General features: G+C 38.9%; 1 protein-coding gene across 1 annotated transcript; it reads right to left on the bottom strand.

The window, feature by feature from the left end:
- Nucleotides 1–16,167: 16,167 nt before the first annotated feature.
- On the bottom strand, nt 16,168–17,528 carry LOC115666297 (uncharacterized). Its single transcript, XM_056307069.1, has 4 exons — nt 17,418–17,528; nt 16,972–17,262; nt 16,802–16,903; nt 16,168–16,681 (listed from the first exon to the last, which is right to left on the bottom strand). Exons 1-4 carry the CDS (start codon nt 17,484–17,486, stop codon nt 16,178–16,180), a joined length of 966 nt encoding a protein of 321 aa, XP_056163044.1. The 5' UTR covers nt 17,487–17,528; the 3' UTR covers nt 16,168–16,177.
- Between the last annotated feature and the right edge of the window lie 3,840 nt (nt 17,529–21,368).

The following is a 21,368-nucleotide window of genomic DNA, read 5'->3' as shown; positions in this document are numbered from 1 at the left end:
AGCATCGATCAATTTACTGGAATACACTACAAAAAAACAAGAGTTTTCCAACGAAATTTCCAACGAAAAATTCGGCAAAATTCGTTGGAAAACGAATTTCCAACGAAATTTGTGATGAAAAAAAATTCGTTGGTAATTAGTCGTCGCAAATTTTTCCGACAAAAAATTTAAATTTTCGTTGGTAATTTGCAACGAAATTTTTTCGTTGGAAAAATTCGTGGGAAAAATTCGTTGGAAAGTTCGTTGGAAAATTCGTTGGAAATAATTCGTTGGAAAAACGTGGCAAAATTTGTTGGTAATTTCCAACGAAATTAGCGACGAAAAAAAATTGGAATTTTCGTTGATAATTTCCGACGAAAATTAATTCGTGGCAAAATTTGTCGCTAAAAATCGTTGGAAAAATTCGTTGCAAAATATTCATTGCAAAAATCGTCGGAAATCCGCGAAATTTTCCGACAAAAAAATACAATTCTTGTTGGTAATTTCCGACGAAAAACAAGTTCGTTGGAAATCCCGAATTTTTCCGACAAACAATTTACCTTTTTAATTTCCAACGAAAAAAAAATTCGTTGGAAATCGCGAATTTTTCCGACAAACAAGTTTCGGTGATAATTTCCAACGAAAAAAAAAAATTCGTTGGAAATCCCGCATTTTCCCGACAAACAATTTTCGTTGGCAATTTCCGACGAAAAAAAAATTCGTTGGAAATCCCCAATTGTTCCGACAAAAAATTTTTGTTGGTAATTTCCGATGAAAAAAAAATTCGTTGGAAATCCCTCATATTTCTGACAAGAAATTACAATTTTCGTTTTTAAATTCCAACGAAAAAAAAATTCGTTGGAAATCCCCAATTTTTTCGACAAAATATTTTCGTTGGTAATTTCCGACGAAAAAAAATTCGTCGGAAATCCCTCATATTTCTGACAAGAAATTACAATTTTCGTTTTTAATTTCCAACGAAAAAAAAAATTCGTTGGAAATCCCGAATATATCCGACAAACAATTTTCGTTGTTAATTTCCCACGAAAAAAAAATTCGTTGGAAATCCCCAATTTTTCCGACAAAAAATTTTCGTTGGTAATTTCCGACAAAAAAAAATTCGTTGGAAATCCCTCATATTTCCAACAAGAAATTACAATTTTCGTTTTTAATTTCCAACGACAAAAAAATTCGTTGGAAATCACGAATATTTCCGACAAGAAATTACAATTTTCGTTTTTAATTTCCAACGAAAAAAAAAATTCGTTGGAAATCCCGCATTTTTCCGACAAACAATTTTCATTGGTAATTTCCGACGAAAAAAAAATTCGTTGGAAATCCCGAATATTTCCGATAAGAAATTACAATTTTCGTTTTTAATTTCCAACGAAAAAAAATTCGTTGAAAATCGCGAATTTTTCCGACAAACAATTTTCGTTGATAATTTCCAACGAAAAAGAAAATTCGTTGGAAATCACGAATTTTTCCGACAAACAATTTTCGTTGGTAATTTCCGACGAAAAAAAAATTCGTTGGACATCCCTCATATTTCCGACAAGAAATTCAATTTTCGTTTTTAATTTCCACCGAAAAAAAAATTCGTTGGAAATCCCAAATTTTTCCGACAAACAATCTTCATTGGTAGTTTCCAACGAAAAAAAAATTAGTTGGAAATTCCGAATATTTCCCACACGAAATTACAATTTTCGTTTTGAATTTCCAACGAAAAAAAAATTCGTTGGAAATCGCGAACTTTTCCGACAAACAATTTTCGTTGGTAATTTCCGACAAAAGAAAAATTCATTGGAAATTGGGAATTTTTCCCACAAACAATTTTCGTGTTAATTTCCAACGAAAAAAAAATTCGTTGGAAATCGCGAATTTTTAATTTTTCCGACAAACAATTTTCGTTGGTAATTTCCGACAAAAAAAAAATTCGTTGGAAATCCCAAATATTTCCCACAATAAATTACAATTTTCGTTGTTAATTTCCGACGAAAAAAAAAATTCGTTGGAAATGTCGGATTTTTCCGACAAAAATTTTTCGTTGGAAATCGCAAATTTTTCCGACAAAAAATAGCAAGTCTCGTTGGTAATTTCCGACGAAAACTTAATTCGTTGGAAAAATAGTATATAAATTCATCCTTATTCGTTGCAAAAAATCGTGGGAAATCCGCGAAATTTTCATCCAAAAAATTACAATTTTCGTTAGTAATTTCCAACGAAAACAATATTTGTGGGAAAATACGTTGCAAAATTTGACGCTAATTATTCGTTGCAAAAATCGTTGGAAATTCGATTTTTTTCCATCAAAAAAATTCAATTTTCGTTGGTAATTTGCAACGAAAGCTATTCGTGACAAAATTCGTCGCTAAGTTTGCGACAAATTTTATTTAGCAACAATTTCGATTTTAAATCTAATTATTATCAATATTAATTTTTTTTGGTAAGAAAGCAATATTAATTTCTACAATGCATAAGTTGCAAAGTCTCATATGATGATATTCGATTTTTAATCTCATAATACGAAGAGGCAGCTAAGCACTAATGAACATCAGGTAATACATTCAAAACATTGAAAGAACGCGGGACAACCATAAAATATTGATAGCGTTGGTACTCGAGAATGAACTAGAAAGGACTAACAATAAAATTATCAGCATCATCATCATCACCATCACCATTCGCCGCATCATTTTGTGACTCAACATTATGCCCATCATCAATTGGATTAATATGAGGTAGAGGAGGAACCTCATTGCGATCGATGTCGAGATGTCGCATGACAATTTGCATTTGTTGTTGCATCACCCTTATTTGTTCGTCATTCTATCCAAGTAAATACTTCATTTCTTCGTCCTTCTGTACAAGCAACTGCTTCAGTTGGCTCAATTCTTGGGTTATATGCTCCTCATGTCGTGTCCTCCTTGAAACAGCCGCATTGGAGGATGAAGTTGCACCAACCTTCGATTTGTACATCCTTGACAAGGATCCCATCCCAAATATTTTTCCTCCTTTCATCCCACCCGCTGCCTCCAACCATAATGCCATACTGTCAACCGATGGCTCAAACACGGCACAACCATCATCACCATCACCACCACCATCACCACCATCACCACTAGCAGTACTCATTAAAAGTTCATCATATTTTTCCTATATTAACATTATAGATGGAAATATAATAAATTCATATATATTACCATAAATATTAAAAACATTCATGATTTTCATTCTAGTTTCCTTTAAGTCCGAATTATAACCTTACATACCTTAATAGCTTTTGCTCGAGCGCCAGTCCATGTCTTATCTTTTTTTTGGAATGTGCGTTCAAATGTAGCTATAAAAGTGGGTTTCGTCCCCAATTCATCTGCCTACAAAATATAAACATAAATGACTAATCATTACATTAAATGCACTGACATGTATAAACAGACTTACCATTCTTCTTTTATGCTCCCCGATGCTGATAGAGCCCCCAGCATATGTGGCAGACGCAGACCCGTCACTGGAACTAGAAGCTCGATTCTTCTTGTTCTGTTCACACCTTAGCTTATACTTCTCAGTTTCCCAAATTCTTGTAATTTCCGTCCAATTGTCAATTGTAAAAAAGGTCGGCTTTTCGTTTCTTCTCTTCGCTCTATTTATCACATATTGCATGTGATCACCGATTTTCTTCTTGAAAATTCTTTTAACCTCATCCTCTTCCATTTCATCCCACGTGAACTTACGCTACAATCAATAGAAAAACAACTGAAAATTATCCACTAGAGTCACATGTCACATATCCATTACAATGTACCAGACAATTCGTGACAAAATTCATTATTGACCATCAGTATGCTACACCGAACTTAGTTTGTGAAGAAAGACAACACTAACCTTAAACTCATTCCACCACAAAGTCTTTACTTCTGCGGGAGCGCTGCTAAAAGTAATAAACTGGCCCATCCAACAGTTATTGACTATTTTATTCAGTTCCCTCACAACATGCGTAGAATCCGTGAATCTGAAAACATGTTATAACAATACGGACAATGAGAAAATGAAGCATACGGATAATTCGCAACATAAACAATTTTATTTACATCGATAATTTGTATATACGTAAAAAAATGAAGTACTTACGAATCTCCACATGGGCATATAATGAATCGGGTATCTTCTTCATCATTCGAGTGTTGCACTGAAGAAGAAAGTGGAACCGAAGGAGATCGAATCGGAGATGGAACTGAAGTAAATTCAGTTCGCATGTCCCGAGGTTCTACCCTAATATGTTGTTGAGGGTCGAAGGATGGGCCAATGTGTTCGTGTTGTCCATGAACAAGTTGTGGTTGAGGGTTACATAAAAGGGCAGGGGAAGAGGACAAGGTCGGGGATGAGGACGAGCCAGCGGAAGGGGCTAATCTTCTTTGCGAACCCGAACCACGCAGGAAACCTCCACGTTTAAACTGACAAGTAGGAAGGTTAGACAAATATATTTAAAAATATGAACATATATTAGGGACTGAAAATGACATTAGTCATTTTACTTACCATTTTGTTTAATAGAGCAACAAATAAACTCGACAAAATGAAACAAACCGACTATCGCCTCTGATAAATAGCAATCTTTGGTCCACGTCGAAACAACCTATTAAAATTTGGACCACATCAGATTCCACGAAAAATAAAATGAAGCATATTAAATGTGCAGAACGAATTACAACAAGTATCAACTCTGATGCCACATTTATGCAAATTTGTGCCCCAAATATGTTATTTCGCACAGTTCTAGTACAGACCTAAAAAAAAGATCACAAATTACATTCAACAAGTAAATTTGCCACAAATGCAACACATTAATTTGTTCCCTCTATAAGCATCATTTTACCAAATTTTATATGTTAACACAAAAATCATTAAAAAAAACGACAACCGTGTCGGAATCATGGCCGCGAGCCCCCACTCCGGCGAGGTCACCCGCCACCCCCCTCCGTAGATCCCCCCCTCCGGCAAGCTGGCCGGCGACCCCCCCTCCCTCCGGCGAGCTCACCGGCGACCGCCCCCGCACGGCCAGCTGGCCGGCGACCTCCGCGGCGAGCGGTCGGCGACCCCTCCGGCGAGCTCGGGTCGGCGACCCCCCACACGGCCACCGGCGGCGGCGAACCCTCACGGCCGGCGAACCCTCCCTCTCACGGCCACCGGCCGGCGACCCCCCACGGCCGGTTGGTCGGCGAACCCCTCACAGCCGCCACTGGCCGGGCGACCCCCCAAGCTACCGGCGGGAGCTAACCTCCCTCACGGTCGGCTCGCGGTGACCCCCCACGGCCACCGGGCGGCGAACCCCCCTCACGGTCCGGCTCACGGCGACCCCGGCCACGGCCAGCCTCGCCGACGACAACCCTCCGGCCCCCTGGTTGCGACTCCACGGCCTCCGGCCATCTCGGCGGCTACCCCCCACCAGCCAACTCCGCCACGACCCCCCCCCCCCAGGCCAAGTCCGCCGCAACCCCCTCACGGCCGCGTCACCATTTTATTCAAACAATATATAGTTTAGAATTACCTACCGGGCTGGGCGAAGTCGACGGTGAGGACGCCGGCGTCGACGGTGAGGACGCCGGCGTCGACGGCGACGCGGACGACGAAGGCGGCGACGGCGAGGAGGAGGACGACGACGACGGCTCTGAGGAGATTCGTGGCGAGATTGTTCTTGCAACAAAAGCGGAGTCTCGGCGAAAATAGACTAAGTGCAAAATTTTCAACAAATTTTAAATTCGTTGGAAAATTCGTGGGAAATTTCCAACGAATGTAAAATTCGTGGGAAATTTCCAACGAATGTAAAATTCGTGGGAAATTTCCCACAAATTTTTTCAATTCGTTGCAAATTTTCACGAATTTTTGGAAATTTCCCACTAATTTGAAATTCGTGGAAAATTTTGGTGGGAAATTTCCAACGAATTCTAATTTCGTTGGAAATTTCCAACGACATCCAAATTCGTTGGAAAATTTCCAACGAAATTCAAATTTTTGGGAAATTTCCGACCAAAATTTCACACGAATTTCAAATTAGTTGGAAATTTCCAAAAATTCTACCCGTTCGCGGAAAAATTGGTGGGAAATTTCCCACTAATTTGAATTTCATGGGAAATTTTGGTGGGAAATTTCCAACGAATTTGAATTTCGTTGGAAATTTCCAACGAATTTAGAATTCATTGGAAAAATTTCCCACGAATTTACAATTCGTTGGAAATTTCCAACGAAATTCAAATTCGTGGGAAATTTCCCACCAAAATTTCCCACGAAATTCAAATTAGTGGGAAATTTCCAAAAATCGTACCCGTTCGCGGGAAAATTGGTGGAAAATTTCCAACAAATTTGTAATTCATTGGAAATTCGTATGATTTTAAATTATTTCGATGTAATTCGAGGCAAATTTCCAACGAAATTGAAGTTAGTGGGAAATTTCTGAAAATTTGAAATTCGTGAGAAAATTCCCACGAATTTCAATTTTGTGGGAAATTTCCAACGACTTTGATCGTCGTTGGAAATTTCCTACGGTTTCTCCCACGAATTTCATATTCATGACAAAATATTTGCTTATATATTTTTTTGTGGGAAAATTATATGGAGATTTCTAACGAATTGTAAATTCGTGGGGAATTTTTCCAACAAATTTATAATTCGTTTGAACGATTTCCCACGAATTTATAATTCGTTGGAAATTTTTCCAACGAAATGGAAATTGGTTGGAAATGTTTCCAACGAAATCCAAATTCGTTGGAAATGTTTCCAACGAAATGCAATGTCGTTGGAAATTTTTCCAACGAAAAGCAAATTCGTTGGAAATGTTTCCAAGGAATTTGGATTTCGTTGGAAACGGTTCCAACGAATGAAAATTCGTTGGAAATTTTTCCAACGAAATTCAAAGTCGTTGGAAATGTTTCCAACGAAATGCAAAGTCGTTGGAAAACAGTTCCAACGAAATTCAAATTCGTTGGAAATGTTTCCAATGAAATGCAAATTCGTTGGAAATTTTTCCAACGAATTTGGATTTCGTTGGAAATGGTTCCAACGAATGAAAATTCGTTGGAAATTTTTCCAACGAAATGCAAAGTCGTTGGAAACATTTCCAACGAAATGCAAATTCGTTGGAACCGTTTCCAACGAAATCCAAATTCCTTGGAAACATTTCCAACGAATTTGCTTTTCGTTGCAAAATTTTAATATTTTTCCCTACTATTTTAATTCTGTGGCGAAATCTAAGGCTAATTAGTCATGAATTCTAATTATAACAACAACGACGACAACAACAATAACAAAAATTTAAGAGAAAAAAAAACACATGTCGCTATAATAATAATAATTGCACATAAATAGTGAAAAGTATCAAAAATCATATTCTTCATCTTCATCTTCACTTTCATCTGCAGCTTCGTCTTCGTCTTCATCTACTTCATGCGCATCATCTGTCTCATAATCAAGTTCTATACCAACTTCAAAATTTGATTCGCGAATTTCAGTTGGATCCACATCGATCATCGCTCCACATGGATCTCGTAAAGTTGGAATGGTATATTCATCAGTTTCAATCGTGTGACGAACTTTCTCTTGTTGATATGCTGTGTCCTTCCAGTGTTCCTCGATTTTTTTCCGTGCTTTGGTTTTACATACAGCCCACCAATCGGCTTTGTCACGTTTCAAACTAGGATATGATGCATAATATACTTGAATTGCTTGTTGTGCTAAGACAAATGGTTCATATTTCATATATCTTTTCTTGTGATTTATTTCAACCAAATTAAACTTCGTATGCACATTCATTCCTTTGACGGGGTCGAACCATATGCACTTAAATAACACAACCCACAAAATTAATGGTCCATGGTACTCTATCTCTACGATTTCATCCAACAACCCATAAAAATCATCTTTCGAACTGCCACCATTGGATGACTGAACACACACACCACTATTCATTGTGGCTTTTCCCATTCCGTATGTTCGAGTGTGAAAATTGTACCCGTTTATGAAATATGCTGGCCAAGTTCGTACTCTAGACTTTCGACCCCACGCCAGATGATATAGCAATTCTTGCTCTGTCGCATGATCATGATTACTGTGAACCTAAGGTCACATACGTAATGTCAATAATATATATTTTAATATATGATGTATAAAAAATTCGAATAACTTGCATTTCGTCCACATACAACTTACATATGTTGTGAACCATGTTGCAAATTGTTCCTCGCACAAACGGTCAAACTCATTTGGTGGTAGTCCAAACATTGAATTTTGGAAAATCCTATTAACAAATACCATTTATATATTAGCAAATGTTTGACACACAATACATATACTTACAAATGTACACTTACTTGAAGTATGGCTCAACTTCTGGACAGTTCAGTAAAATATATGTATGGGCTGCCTGCTTTTCTTCACCTGTTAAGTGCCGAAACTTACTTGCGCCGCTTGGTCAACCCAAATAATTGAAAATAGAGAATGATTTGCAATTGGGATCAATGGGGCCCTCATCATTTCTTCCTGCTCTCCGCCTCTTGCACTGCACGTGCGGCTCAAAATAGTATGATGCAAATGTTGTCACTTCTTCCACAATATATGCATTACAAATTGAAGCTTTGACACATGCCTTATTCTTCACTTTTTTCTTCAAATGATATAAGAACCTAGTTGCAATACAAAAAAATTTATCGGAACATAATATATAATGAAGTAATTTCAAATTTATTTAACAAAAAACTTACCTCTCAAATGGATACATCCATCGAAATTGGATGGGACCTGCAACTTTGGCCTCATAAGGCAAGTGAACTAAGAGATGCTCCATTGAATCAAAGAACGATGGAGGAAATATCCTTTCTAAGTTGCAAAGAATAATTGGAATATCTCTCTCTAGTTTCTCCATGTGTGATGCTTTCAACGCTATTGAGCAAATATCGTGCAGGAAATTATTTAACTCTGTAATGGCGCCCCAAACAAAGTTTGGTAAAAGTTCCTTGAAGGCTATTGGAATTAGTCTTTCCATAAATACGTGACAATCATGACTCTTCAGACCTATCAACTTGCATTCATTCAAATCAACGCATCTCCCTAGATCCGAAGCATATCCATCAGGAAATCGCACTGATTTCAACCATTGACAAACGACCCGTCTCTGCTCCTTGTCCAATGTATAAACTGCTTTTGGTTTTGGTCCCCTGCTGCTTGCATCTACATCTAGTGTTGGCCGATCGCAAATATCCTCATATCTTTTCTTGCGTTCAAGTTGTCTTTTGTTTTTCCAAAGTGACATCCATCAGGTATTTATGACATTATCGAAAACGTTCTTCTCTATGTGCATGACGTCAAGATTATGATGAATAAGATGGGCCTTCCAATATGGTAGATCCCAAAATATACTGCGCTTAGTCCATTTATGTGTACTTCCATACCCAATAGTTGTGCCGTGAGGGTTTTCAACAACCGTTGGAAACTCCTGCACTCGCTCCCAAATTTGATCACCGGTCAACCTCAATGGTGGATGTGTTCTTTCGATCCTATTCTTGATAAACTCTTTTTATTCCTTCCGAATGTATGCTTTAGCGGCAAAATTGCCTATGACAGTCAAAATAGCTGGCCTTCTTACCGTGCTTTAATCCGAATGACTTCGATATCTCCATACATATCGGACATCCTAAGATCCCAGCTGTACTCCATCCGGATAACATTCCATAAGCTGGAAAGTCATTTATCGTCCAAAGAAGAGCAGCCTTCATTACAAATGTTTGATCCGTAGAAACGTCATACGTAGGGACACCTTCATCCCATAGCCGTTGTAACTCTTCAATCAATGGTTGCATATAAACATCTATAAACTTTTTCGGATTTTGCGGGCCAGTCACGATCAATGTCAAAAACATATAAGGTGTCTTCATGCACATACCGGGTGGGAGATTGTACGGAGTTAAGATAACTGGCCAACATGAATAACTTTTTCCTGATTTCCCAAATGGGGCAAAACCATCAGCACATAGACCTAACCTGATGTTTCGAGGCTCTATCGCAAACTCGGGATATGTTCTATCAAAATGTTTTCATGCCTCTGCATTTGAAGGATGACACATTAGATCCTCTTCTGTTTCATGATTTGCATGCCAAGTCATGTGTTCAGCAGTGACTTGAGACGCATAAAGCCTTTGCAACCTAGGGATTAAGGGCAAGTAGAACATTTGTTTACATGGTCTATGCTTCTGATTACGACCTTGCCTCCTGTTAATCTTGTACCTAGGTTGGCTGCAGAATTTGCAAGATTCTGCATTTTCATCATCTCTCCAATATAACATACAACCCATACTACATACATCAATCCTTACAACTAGAAGACCTAAATTATCCACTAGCTTTTTCATATCATAAAAGTCACTTGGCATGATGTTATCACGAGGCATTGTTTCCCGCATTACTTCAACAAAAGAGTTGAAGCAATCCACGACACATTATGCTCGCCTTGATATTTAACAGGTCTTGCTGTCCACACGATACCTTCGTGTGGTTGTCACAACCTCGCCCATAAAGGTTCATCTGCTGTTTTCAACTCTTCCCATAACCGATTAGATCGAAAAGTTCCATCACACACATTCTCATCAAAACCTGTAACTCCTGCCTCTTCCAATTGTGATGCATGACTAGTTCCCACTTGTTCAAGTGTAGGAGTTAAACTAGTACTTGCATGATTCGATTCTGGAAAAAAATTATGGCCTGCTTCATCAAACACCATCCCCTGATATGGGTTCAATTGGTCATAATAGCTACATTCTTCCCTAACAAACAATTGGTCGTTTCTTCGATATCCGTCATCAGATATAAATGGTTCACCGTGGTAAGTCCAATTATAATAGTTCGGAGTAAACCCAAATCTACAAAGATGTTCTCTAACTATGTCAATGTCTTGAAAAATTTTCCATTACTGCACTTTCTACATGGACACCTTAACTTATTTCCATTCATGAACTCATATTTATTACTAGCAAAGTCCAAAAATAGTTCCACCCCGATTCGAAACTCATCGGTCAATCCTTGACGTCCAGGTAAGTTCTTATTATACATCCAACCCCTGTCTCTTTGCATTGTGTCTATATAAAAATAAAAAAATTCTCGTACAATATTAAAAATATCATATCTATTGTTTAATATTGTTAATTAAAACCATAAAATTCTAACAATTACAATTTTCTTTTTTACGAAATAATTACTTTCAACTTGAAAAAAATGAAAAAATTACCATGTCAAGAAAACTTACCAAGTATTTGACTGAAACCTTTGTAGTAGAAAGTGGTCTATTTGATGAGAATTGCAACGTTCACTTGGATTGCGAGACCTTCAAATGGACACGTACCTAAAATAAAAACAAATAACTTAAAATTAATTTTTTAATTATCTTTTTTTTTCTCTTTTTTTTTCTTTTTCTTTTTTTTTGTCCTTTCTTCTTGGCCGGTCGCCGGTCCGGCGACCGGCGAGCTCGCCTGGGCAAGTTCTGGGCGACCTCGAGCTCGCCGGCGGCGAGGCTGGCCCTGGCCGGAACCGGCGAGGGCCGAGCTCGCCATGGCCGGTGAGCTCGCCCAGATCTGGGCGAGCTCGAGCTTCGCCGGCCATGGCGAGCTCGGCCTCGCCGGCCATGGCGAGCTCGCCCTCGCCGGTCTTGGCGAGGGCCGGCCAAGCCGCCGGCGAACTCGAGGTCACCCGGATCTCGCCGAGGAGTCTCGGCGGGCTAGAGCTCGCCGGCCATGGCGAGCTCGGCCCTCGCCAGTGCTGGCGAGGGCCAGCCAAGCTGCCGGCGAGCTCGAGGTCGCCCAGATCTCGCCGAGGTCTGGGCGAGCTGGAGCTCGCCGGCCATGGCGAGCTCGGCCCTCGCTAATGCCGGTGAGGGTCAGCCAAGCCGCCCGCGAGCTCGGCCCTCGCCAGTGCCGGCGAGGGCCAGCCAAGCCACCCGCGAGCTCGAGCTCACCATGGCCGGCAAAGCCCAGATCTCGCCCACATCTTGGCGAGCTCGAGCTCGAGCTCGCTGGCCATGGCGAGATCGGCCCTTGCCGGTGCCGGCGAGGGCCAGCCTCGCCGCTGGCTGGGGCCGAGCTCACCATGGCCGGCGAGCTTGGCCGGCGAGCTTTGCCGGCGAGGCCCATGCGAGGCTAACCCACCAGTGCGTCGGCGAGGTCGACCGACGACCATGACCAGGCCACCGGACCTCGCCCCATGGCCGGCGATCGGCCAAACCAGTGAGGAAAGGAAAGGAAAAAAAAAATTTCATAACACCAACAAATACAAATCCAGCGATGAATAATTTTGCGACGAACCGTTTTCGTCGCCAATTATTCATGAAATTAGCCACGACACTTACCGGCGAAAAAGCTTTACCGAGATTGATTTGCGCGTGCACCGATAAGTAATTCGAGAGAAATTAAAGAGAGAGACGGAGAGAGAACAGCGAGGGGATAAGAGGAATCAGTCGACAGAGAGAAATTAGGGGTCGGGACGGATATCAAAAAAATCATTTTTCGTATTGCACATTTGCCACGAATAAAATTCGTCGGAAATTTCCGACGAAAATTTTTTCGTCGCAAAAATTCGTCAGAAATTTGCGACAAAAAATTTTTCGTTCGAAATTTGCAACGAAATGTCCCACGAAAAATAAAATTGTCGGAAATTTCCGACGAAAAATATTTCATCGGAAAATTTCGTCGGAGATTTGCGACGAAAAGTGCTTCGTCGGAAAATTTCATCCGACGAAATATTTTTCGTCAGAAAATTTCGTCGGAGTTTTGCGATGAAAAGTGCTTCGTCGAAAAATTTCGTCGGAACAAGTAAACTATCTCCCACAAATGCAACACAACCCCCGGCTTCTATAAGAACGGTCATGTATAGAAGCTGGGGGTTGCGTTGCATTCTTATTTTTTATTTTTTTCAAACAACCAGGGGTCAATGTGGCAAATTTTAACCACTCTACATAATAAGAACTTGTATAACCTAGGAACTAAACCATATACATTTAAATGATTGCTAAAAAGAACTTGGTTTAAATGTCAACCTATGACATTTAATTCATGCCTCGTCTTTCATCTAAAAAGAACTTGTACTCTTGCGTTACTACTTTAAAAATAGCTGCATCTTTAGAAGTAAAAGTTTCTCTTTAAATGATTGCTTCGTGAATAATCATTTTTTTCTAATTGAAAAAGTTAAACACATTAAAAGGATAATTATATTCTAATTTGGTTTAAACATCTTACGTGAGTAATCCTTGTGTAACGTTTTTTTTTTCCATCATTCAAACGTACCGGACTGAAAGACAAATCAGAAAATTTCGTTAACTTAAATTAATGAAATGATAACATTGAACATTTTCATATAACCTAGGAACTAAACCAAACATGTATCCAAAAGTTCAGCATTCAAATTGAACATTAAAAGTTCAAGAATCATATTGCACATTTGGTTAAAGTTTAGAGATCACATTCACTACAAAAAAACAAGGTTTTAGCCACGAATTTTGTCACGAAAAAATTAGAAAAATTCGTGGCTAAATGATTTTGCGACGAAATTAGCCACGAAAAAAAATTTGTGGCTAATTCGGCGTCGCAAATTTTTGCGACGAAAAAATTTCAATTTTCGTCGCTAATTTGCGACGAAAAAAAATTCGTGACAATTTTCGTCGCTAAATTAGCCACGAAAATATGATTCGAGGCAAAAATCATGACTAATTATTCGTAGCAAAATCCGTCGCTAAATTAGCCACGAAAATATGATTCGAGGCAAAAATCGTGACTAATTATTCGTAGCAAAATTCGTCGCTAAATTAGCCACGAAAATATGATTCGAGGCAAAAATCGTGACTAATTATTCGTGGCAAAATTCGTCGCTATTTGCCACGAACCGTATTCGTGGCAAAATTCGTCGCTAATTACGCGTGGCAAAATTCGTCGCTAATGTTGCCACGAATTTTATTCGTGACAAAATTCGTCGCTAATTTTGCCACGAATTTTATTCGTGGCAAAATTCGTCGCTAACTACGCGTGGCAAAATTCGTCGCTAATTTTACCACGAATACAGTTCGTGGCAAAATTCGTCGCTATTTTATTCGTGACAAATCCGTGGCAAAAGTCGTCGCTAATTTGCGAAGGCACTTTTTTTTTTCGCTAAATTGCGACAAAATCTATATGTGGCAAAATTCGTCGCTAATTTGCCAAGAAATTTTTTTTTTGTCAGTAAGTTTGCTACAAATATTATTTAGGGACGATTTCGATTTTAAATCTAATTATCAGCAAAATTAATTGCTAAAATATATATTTAACATTGATTAAGGCCTATGCTTGAATCAATTGCTACGTGATGATGGAGGTACCGTAGCTCCGAAAAGAATCTACAATAGTGGAGTTCCAACATAAATAGCCCTCCGAATCAACACATTTTCCGAATTTACGCCCCATAATAAAATGACGGGTATCATGGCACATTCCGTCCTATGTGGTTTCCATGCCCTTGAGAAAGTATTGCATGTTTGCAATACACTACTTATACAATATAGTGAGCCACTCACTCATAAAAGAACAAATGCAAATGCATTATATAAGATACTATCTTTTTATGAGAAAACTAGACAAGAAATCTTATCTTGATTGTTCATTTGATAACGAGTGCAGTGACAAATGGAGTAGCAGATATATCTAGTACTTCTGAGGCATGCATCATTTGTGCTCATCAACACACGAAAGCCAAAGAATTCTAGTGAAACACCTAAGGCTCCTGATTGTAGCATTTCATAGTAACATCTGCTCCATGATAATAACGTTGTTTACCATAACAGTTCTTAAGTCATTTCTCTTATCTTAAATTGCATACAAGCCCCGAAAATATCTTAAATTGCATACAAGCCCCGAAAATATCTTTCCATCGCACCAATTGAGACCATAGCATAGTTCAACAATACAAAACCTGCTTTCTGTATATCTTCTCCTCGATAGTTCCACATGTCATCAACCTATACACAATGACATCCTTCATCTGTCCAATTCGATAGGCGCGATCAACACTTTGGTTATCCATACTGTCAATAAGAAATGCACACGTAAACTAACAGAAATATGCTCAAGATCTGCTTCTTTACTCATATATGAAAACAGCTACAAAATGTCTAAGCTATGTTTGAGAAAAGAAGGGAGGGAAAACGGATGGGAAAAATTGCACCCCCCCACCCCAAACAAAACCAAGCATAGGTTTAAAGTAATAAATACATTTTTTTTTACCAAAGAACCAAAAGAATTTGTGGTAAATGCTGACACTATTAGGACATTAGAAAATAAATAACAGCGAATGTAAGCACAAACTTATATTGTGCCATGAGTTTCTCCAAGTACACAGTAGAAGTTAATGTCAAGAAAGTACCTTCCCTTCCAGGAAGTATGCTAAAAACAACATAAGATTATATCACTAAAATGGTAGTTTTTTGCTCCGTCATATTGTTTTATGAGTCAAATAAGGGGGGATCATATTAACTTGCGTCAAAATTGATGAATAGATCAAGTCAAGGCTGACATGATGTTCCTTACATGTGTCTTTGCATCTTTAGTTCAGTGATATTGGTACCATGAAATATTATTTAGCATAGCAGCATGAAGCTTAAAGTCGGGTAAGAACTTGTATCATCTACCATAATGATATTACCCATGACAAGTATGGGTTAGAACTCAAACAGTACACAGATTCGTACTTAAAAGTTGTGGAATGGCATTGAATATGCCCTTACAATATAACAGAAAAAAGAAGTTCTTTTCTTCTTTCCTTTTTCATGTACTTGCAAAAGTAGTTGAATTCATGGCCGACAATCGAATAAGCAGTAGTACCTTGGATTCCATGCTGGATCGACAACAATCACACGGTCTGCTTTTGTAAGGGTGAGGCCTAGACCACCAACTTGAGATGTCAAGAGAAATATAGGTGCTCCAATGCCTTCTTGGAAATCCTAAGTTCATAAGATGAGAATAGTACATACTGCACAAAGAAAAGCAATATCAATATTGAATGTTGGAAAAGTGCAAAATTAATATCTCGAACTACATACTGCACAAAGAAAAGCTCCAAATAAGCATAGGTTGGTCAATATGATCTCAACAGAAAGTAATTGTTGTAAGTCGGTCCTCATAAGCTTACCCCCGAAGCTCCTGAACTAGCAAGGATTGCTAATAAATTCATCATCATCATCATCATCATCAGCAATCTCATTATCATTGTGTGGCTCATCATTGTGCCCATCACCTATTGGATTATTGGGATGTACATGAGGAACCTCATCGTGATCGAGGTTGAGGTGTCGCAAGACCAATTGCATTTGTTGTTTCACTGCTCTCATTTCTTCATCCTTTTGTCCAAGTAAATGTTTGAATTCTTCGTCCTTTTGTACAAGTAAATCTTTCAGTTGGCTCAATTCTTGGGTCATTTGCTCCTCATGTCGTGTCCTCCTTGAAACAGTCGCATTGGAGGATGAAGTTGCAGCACCCTTGGTTGTGTATGCCCTTGACAAGGATCCCATCCCAAATATTTTTCCTCCTTTCATCCCACCCGATGCCTCCAGCCATAATGCCATGCTGTCAACCGATGGCTCAGACGCAGCAACACCATCACCACCATCACCACCACTAGCAGTGCTCATTAAAAGTTCATCATATTTTTCCTACATTAACAATATAGATGAAAATAAAATAAATTCATATGTATAACTACCATAAGTATTAAAAACATTCATGGTTTTCATTATAGTTTCCATAAAATCCAAAATATAAACCTTACATACCTTAATAGCTTTTGCTCGATCGCCAGTCCACGTCTTGTCTTTTTTCTGAAATGTACGTTCAAATGTAGCTGTAAACGTCGGTTCTGTCCCCAATTCATCTGCCTACAAAATATAAACATAAATAAGATCATTGAATTAAATTAACTTACAACATGTTTAAACAAACTTACCATTCTTTTTCTATGCTCCCCGATGTTGATAGAGCCCCCAGCATATGTGGCAGACGCAGACCCTTCACTAGAACTAGAAGCTCGATTCTTCTTATTCTGTTTACTTATTTGCTTATGCTTCTCAGTTTCCCAAGTTCTCGTAATTTCCATCCAATTATCAGCTGTAATAAAATCCGGCTTTCGTTGCTTTCTCTTTGCTTTATTCATCACATTTCGCATGTGATCACCGGCTTTCTTCTTAAAAATTCTTTTAACTTCATTCTCTTCAATTTCATCCCACCTAAACTTCCGCTACAATCAATACAAAAACAACCGAAAGTTATTATGAGAGTCACAGGTCACATATCCATTACCATGCACCAGATAATTCGTGACAAAATTCATTCTTGATTATTAGTATGCTACGCCGAACTTAGTTTTTGAGAAAATAGAACGACAAAACTTACCTTGAACTCATTCCACCACAAATTCTTTACTTCTTTTGGAGCGCTGCTGAAACTAATATACTGCCCCATCCAATAGTTATCGACGATTTTATTAAGTTCCCTCACAACATGATGGCATCCGTGAATCTGCAAACAGGTTATAATAATATGAACGATGAAACAATGAAGCATATGGATAATTTGCAGCATAGACAATTCAATTGACATCCATAATTTACATATACGTTAAAAAATGAAGTACTTACGAATCTCCACATGGGCATATCATGAATCGACTATCTTCTTCAACATTCGAATGTTGCACTGAAGAAGAAGGTGGAATCGAAGGAGATGCAATCGAAGGAGATGGAACTGAAGTAAATTCAGTTCGCATGTCTCCAAGTTGTCCCCTAATATGTTCTTCAGGTTCGGAGGATGGGCCAATGTGTCCATGTTGTCCATGTAGTGGTTGAGGGTTAGATGAAAGGACAGGAGAAGAGGAAAGGGCCGGGGACGAGAACGAGGAAGGGGAAGGGGCTGATCTTCTTTGTGATACCGCACCACGTATGGGACCTCCACGTTTATACTGACAAGTAAGAAAGTTAGTCAAATATATTAAAAAATATAAACATCTATTAGGGATACAAAATGACGTACGTCATAAAGCTTACCATTTTGTTTCAAAGAGCAAAAGATAAACTTGAGGGTGGATCCTCCTTTGAAGAATGAACAAACAAATGCCAAGTTATTAAATAAGGATAAGAAACCTGTTCCTGATGAAATCCTATTGCATCAATAGGGAAGAAAAGAATGCAGTTGAAGTTGAGGCAACCCAAGCAAATGTCAATAGCAATAGGGCAGATATAGCTTGGCTTAAAACTTCCACCCACTCCTTAATATATGGTTGGCCTCACCTACATTCATTAATTTCCCTCATCCATCTCATATGCCAACTATTACGAACTCATCTCTCTCCCTCTCCCTCTTCCTTTAAGCCAAGGTGCCCCATTTGATCAAAGCATGGTGCCGGCCAGATCAGGACATGACCCATAAGAACCAAGCAGGACATTCCCTTATATTAAACTTTGTCTCCATGACTGATGAGGACAAAAAATTTATTGTACCTAATCTGCTCGAGAAAAGACTAAGAAAGTGTTTTGTGAAATCACCCGTGATCAATTTACTTCATAAGCTAATAATAAGCCCATGAACGATTTACTTTCACCACGTGCCAAGATCTGCAGTGCTGCTCCACAAGTACCATAGGAAGAAGAAGAAAAAGAAGACCTCTTGCTTCTCAGCAAGCTCTTCCTCTGATGACCATGCATGTATATGCAATACCAAAATGAAAAATTCGAACCTTAAACACCCACTGGTGCAAGGAAAAGGAGAGCACGACTCAGCTGGAGCGCAGTCGCCGAAAGGGAGATCTGGAAAATACTCTTTTAGCTCAAAGTTAAACAACACGAGAAGCACATTGACTGGCCTCAACTATTATGTCTTAATAATAATGATGAACAATCAGAAATGCAACTAAAGCGCTCTTCTTGCTTATCATCCGGGCAATGTCATCAACCAACAAAGATACTGAGAAAGAAATTTAATAGGAAAGAAGAAAAAACAAGATCTGATCACGCTTTAGTAATACAAAAATTCAGTGGAGCAGATTCAAGAACAATTATACTTCTTCTCCACCCACGGATGCAAGTCCCAATGTCGGGCCAGAGAGAGAGAGAGATCAGAGACATAAAAATAAGGACCCATTTGCTTGTACTAAGGACAACGTTCATAGGAATCCTAAACTGCCAAAGCTTTCACAGGCAAGGTCTTGCTATTTCCAGCAAAAACCACCTCCTCTTACCAAATGACAATAAAAATAAACCCCAGCTACAAATAGCAAAACCCATCTGGAACTAGCGATTCCCTATGTGATGATAAAAAATTACGACTTCAGTTGCCTTATAAATGCTCGCCCGAGCGGCCCTCACGCAGATCGGGAGGGATGCTCGTCGATCTGCGCGAGGGCCACCCTAATCGGGCTCGGGCGAAAAGACGAGTGACAAAATACAATCGTGCGAGACTCACCGGACGGACAGGAGAATGAACTGAGAGCCGTGAGAGAGCTGGTGAGTCACAGGAGATGAAAAAAATCGAACGACAAGCAAGAGCCGCCTGCAGTCGCGCCGGAGTGACGAAGACCTCAAAAGCTAGAGGTGATGTAGCGAAGCAAACACCAGCTAGCCACAGGAAGTGGGGAAAAACAGAGTAATTGCTTGAATGAGCCGAGTGAGTGATGTTGGGGTAGACAACTGCAAGAAAAGATGATGAAGATGAAGATGATTGTTAGGGTCTGTGAACAGGGGAAGAGAGAGATCTTTCTGAAGAGGGGGCTTCCTGTTCTAAGAAGGGTGTCATATTTTAGTCTTTTGCGCGCAAAGACTTTTTCGACAAAATTTTCTTGGCGGCATTGCGGAAATATTTGCCACGGATTAAATTCGTGGTAAAATTCGTGACTAATTAGCCACGAATTTAGCCACGAAAATAAAGTTTCCATAACTTTTCGGACTTTATTTTATTTTCGTGGCTAAATACGTGGCTAATTAGCCACGTATTTAATTCGTGGCAAAACTAGTGGCAAATTAGCCACGTATTTAGCCACGAAAAATAAAATAAATTCCGAAATAGGCATCGAACTTTAAATTCGTGGCTAAATACGTGGCTAATTAGCCACAAATTTTCCCACGAACTTAATACGTGGCTAATTAGCCACGTATTTAGCCACGAAAATAAAACAAAGTCCGAAAACGCAACGAGACTTTATTTGCATGACTAAATACGTGGCTAATTAGCCACATATTTTACCACGAATCTAATACGTGGCTACTTAGCCACGTATTTAGCCACGAAAAATAAAATAAAATCCGACAAGACCTCGAATTTTATTTTCGTGGCTAAATACGTGGCTAATTAGCCACGAATTTTGCCACGAATTTAATACGTGGCTAATTTAGCCACGTATTTAGCCACGAAATTAAAGTCGGGTGGCTTTTTCGGAATTTATTTTATTTTTCGTGGCTAAATACGTGGCTAATTAGCCACGTATTATATTCGTGGCAAAATTCATGGCTAATTAGCCACGTATTTAGCCACGAATTTAAAGTTGGAAGTTGTTTGGAATTTATTTAAAGTTCAATGCCTTTTTCGGAATTTTTATTTTTCGTGGCTAATTATCCACGAATTGTGCCACGAATTTAATACGTGGCTAATTAGCCACGTATTTAGTCACGAATTTAAAGTAGAATAGCTTTTTCGGAGTTTATTTTATTTTTCGTGGCTAAATACGTGGCTAATTAGCCACGTATTTACATTTGTGGCAAAATTCGTGGCTAATTAGCCACGTATTTAGCCACGAAAAATAAATTAAATTTCGAAAAATAAATTAAATTCCGAAAAAGCCATCCAAATTCAAATCCGTGGCTAAATACGTGGCTAATTAGCCACGAATTTTGCCATGAATTAAATACGTGGCTAATTAGCCACGAATTTAGCCACAAAAATAAAATAAATTCAAAAAAGCATCGAACTTTTTTATTTTCGTGGCTAATTAGCCACGTATTTAGCCACGAATTTAATTCGTGGCTAATTAGCCAAACGTAGACTTTTCTATCCCAAAAAGCGGAAACGGATATTCTAGGGTATATGCCATTCGGCGTACAGTACCAAAGTGACTAAAACGTCACTGCATGCGTAATCACATCTTTGAGGAATAGTCGACAAAACATCAAAAGTATGAGTATTTTATTCAACAAACATCCAAGATGCGAACTAAAAGACAAACAATCAATACTTGGAGTATTTTATTCATCGTAATAGAGGTTACATTGTTCATCATCTTCTCCAGCGATGATTAACCGGAACAGTATATCATTCGAAACATATTTTAAAATCTAAATTTAACTGCTCACTATGTGT

This window comes from Syzygium oleosum, unplaced genomic scaffold, assembly GCF_021117445.2.
Source record: "Syzygium oleosum isolate NSW1041296 unplaced genomic scaffold, Sole_v2.1 Sole_v2.49, whole genome shotgun sequence".
Lineage (NCBI taxonomy): Eukaryota > Viridiplantae > Streptophyta > Magnoliopsida > Myrtales > Myrtaceae > Syzygium > Syzygium oleosum.
The sequence above is the reverse complement of the archived record's forward strand: the minus strand, read 5'-3'. Positions and strand labels throughout refer to the sequence as shown.

What these genes read in the sequence shown, in the direction of transcription:
- LOC115666297 (XM_056307069.1), bottom strand. Translation starts at nt 17,486, where the DNA reads ATGGGGCAGTATATTAGTTTCAGCAGCGCTCCAAAAGAAGTAAAGAAT. An exon ending in TGTGGTGGAATGAGTTCAAG is followed by an intron (nt 17,263 to 17,417) that starts GTAAGTTTTGTC and finishes TATTGATTGTAG; the next exon opens with CGGAAGTTTAGGTGGGATGA. An exon ending in ATCGAGCAAAAGCTATTAAG is followed by an intron (nt 16,682 to 16,801) that starts GTATGTAAGGTT and finishes TTGTTAATGTAG; the next exon opens with GAAAAATATGATGAACTTTT.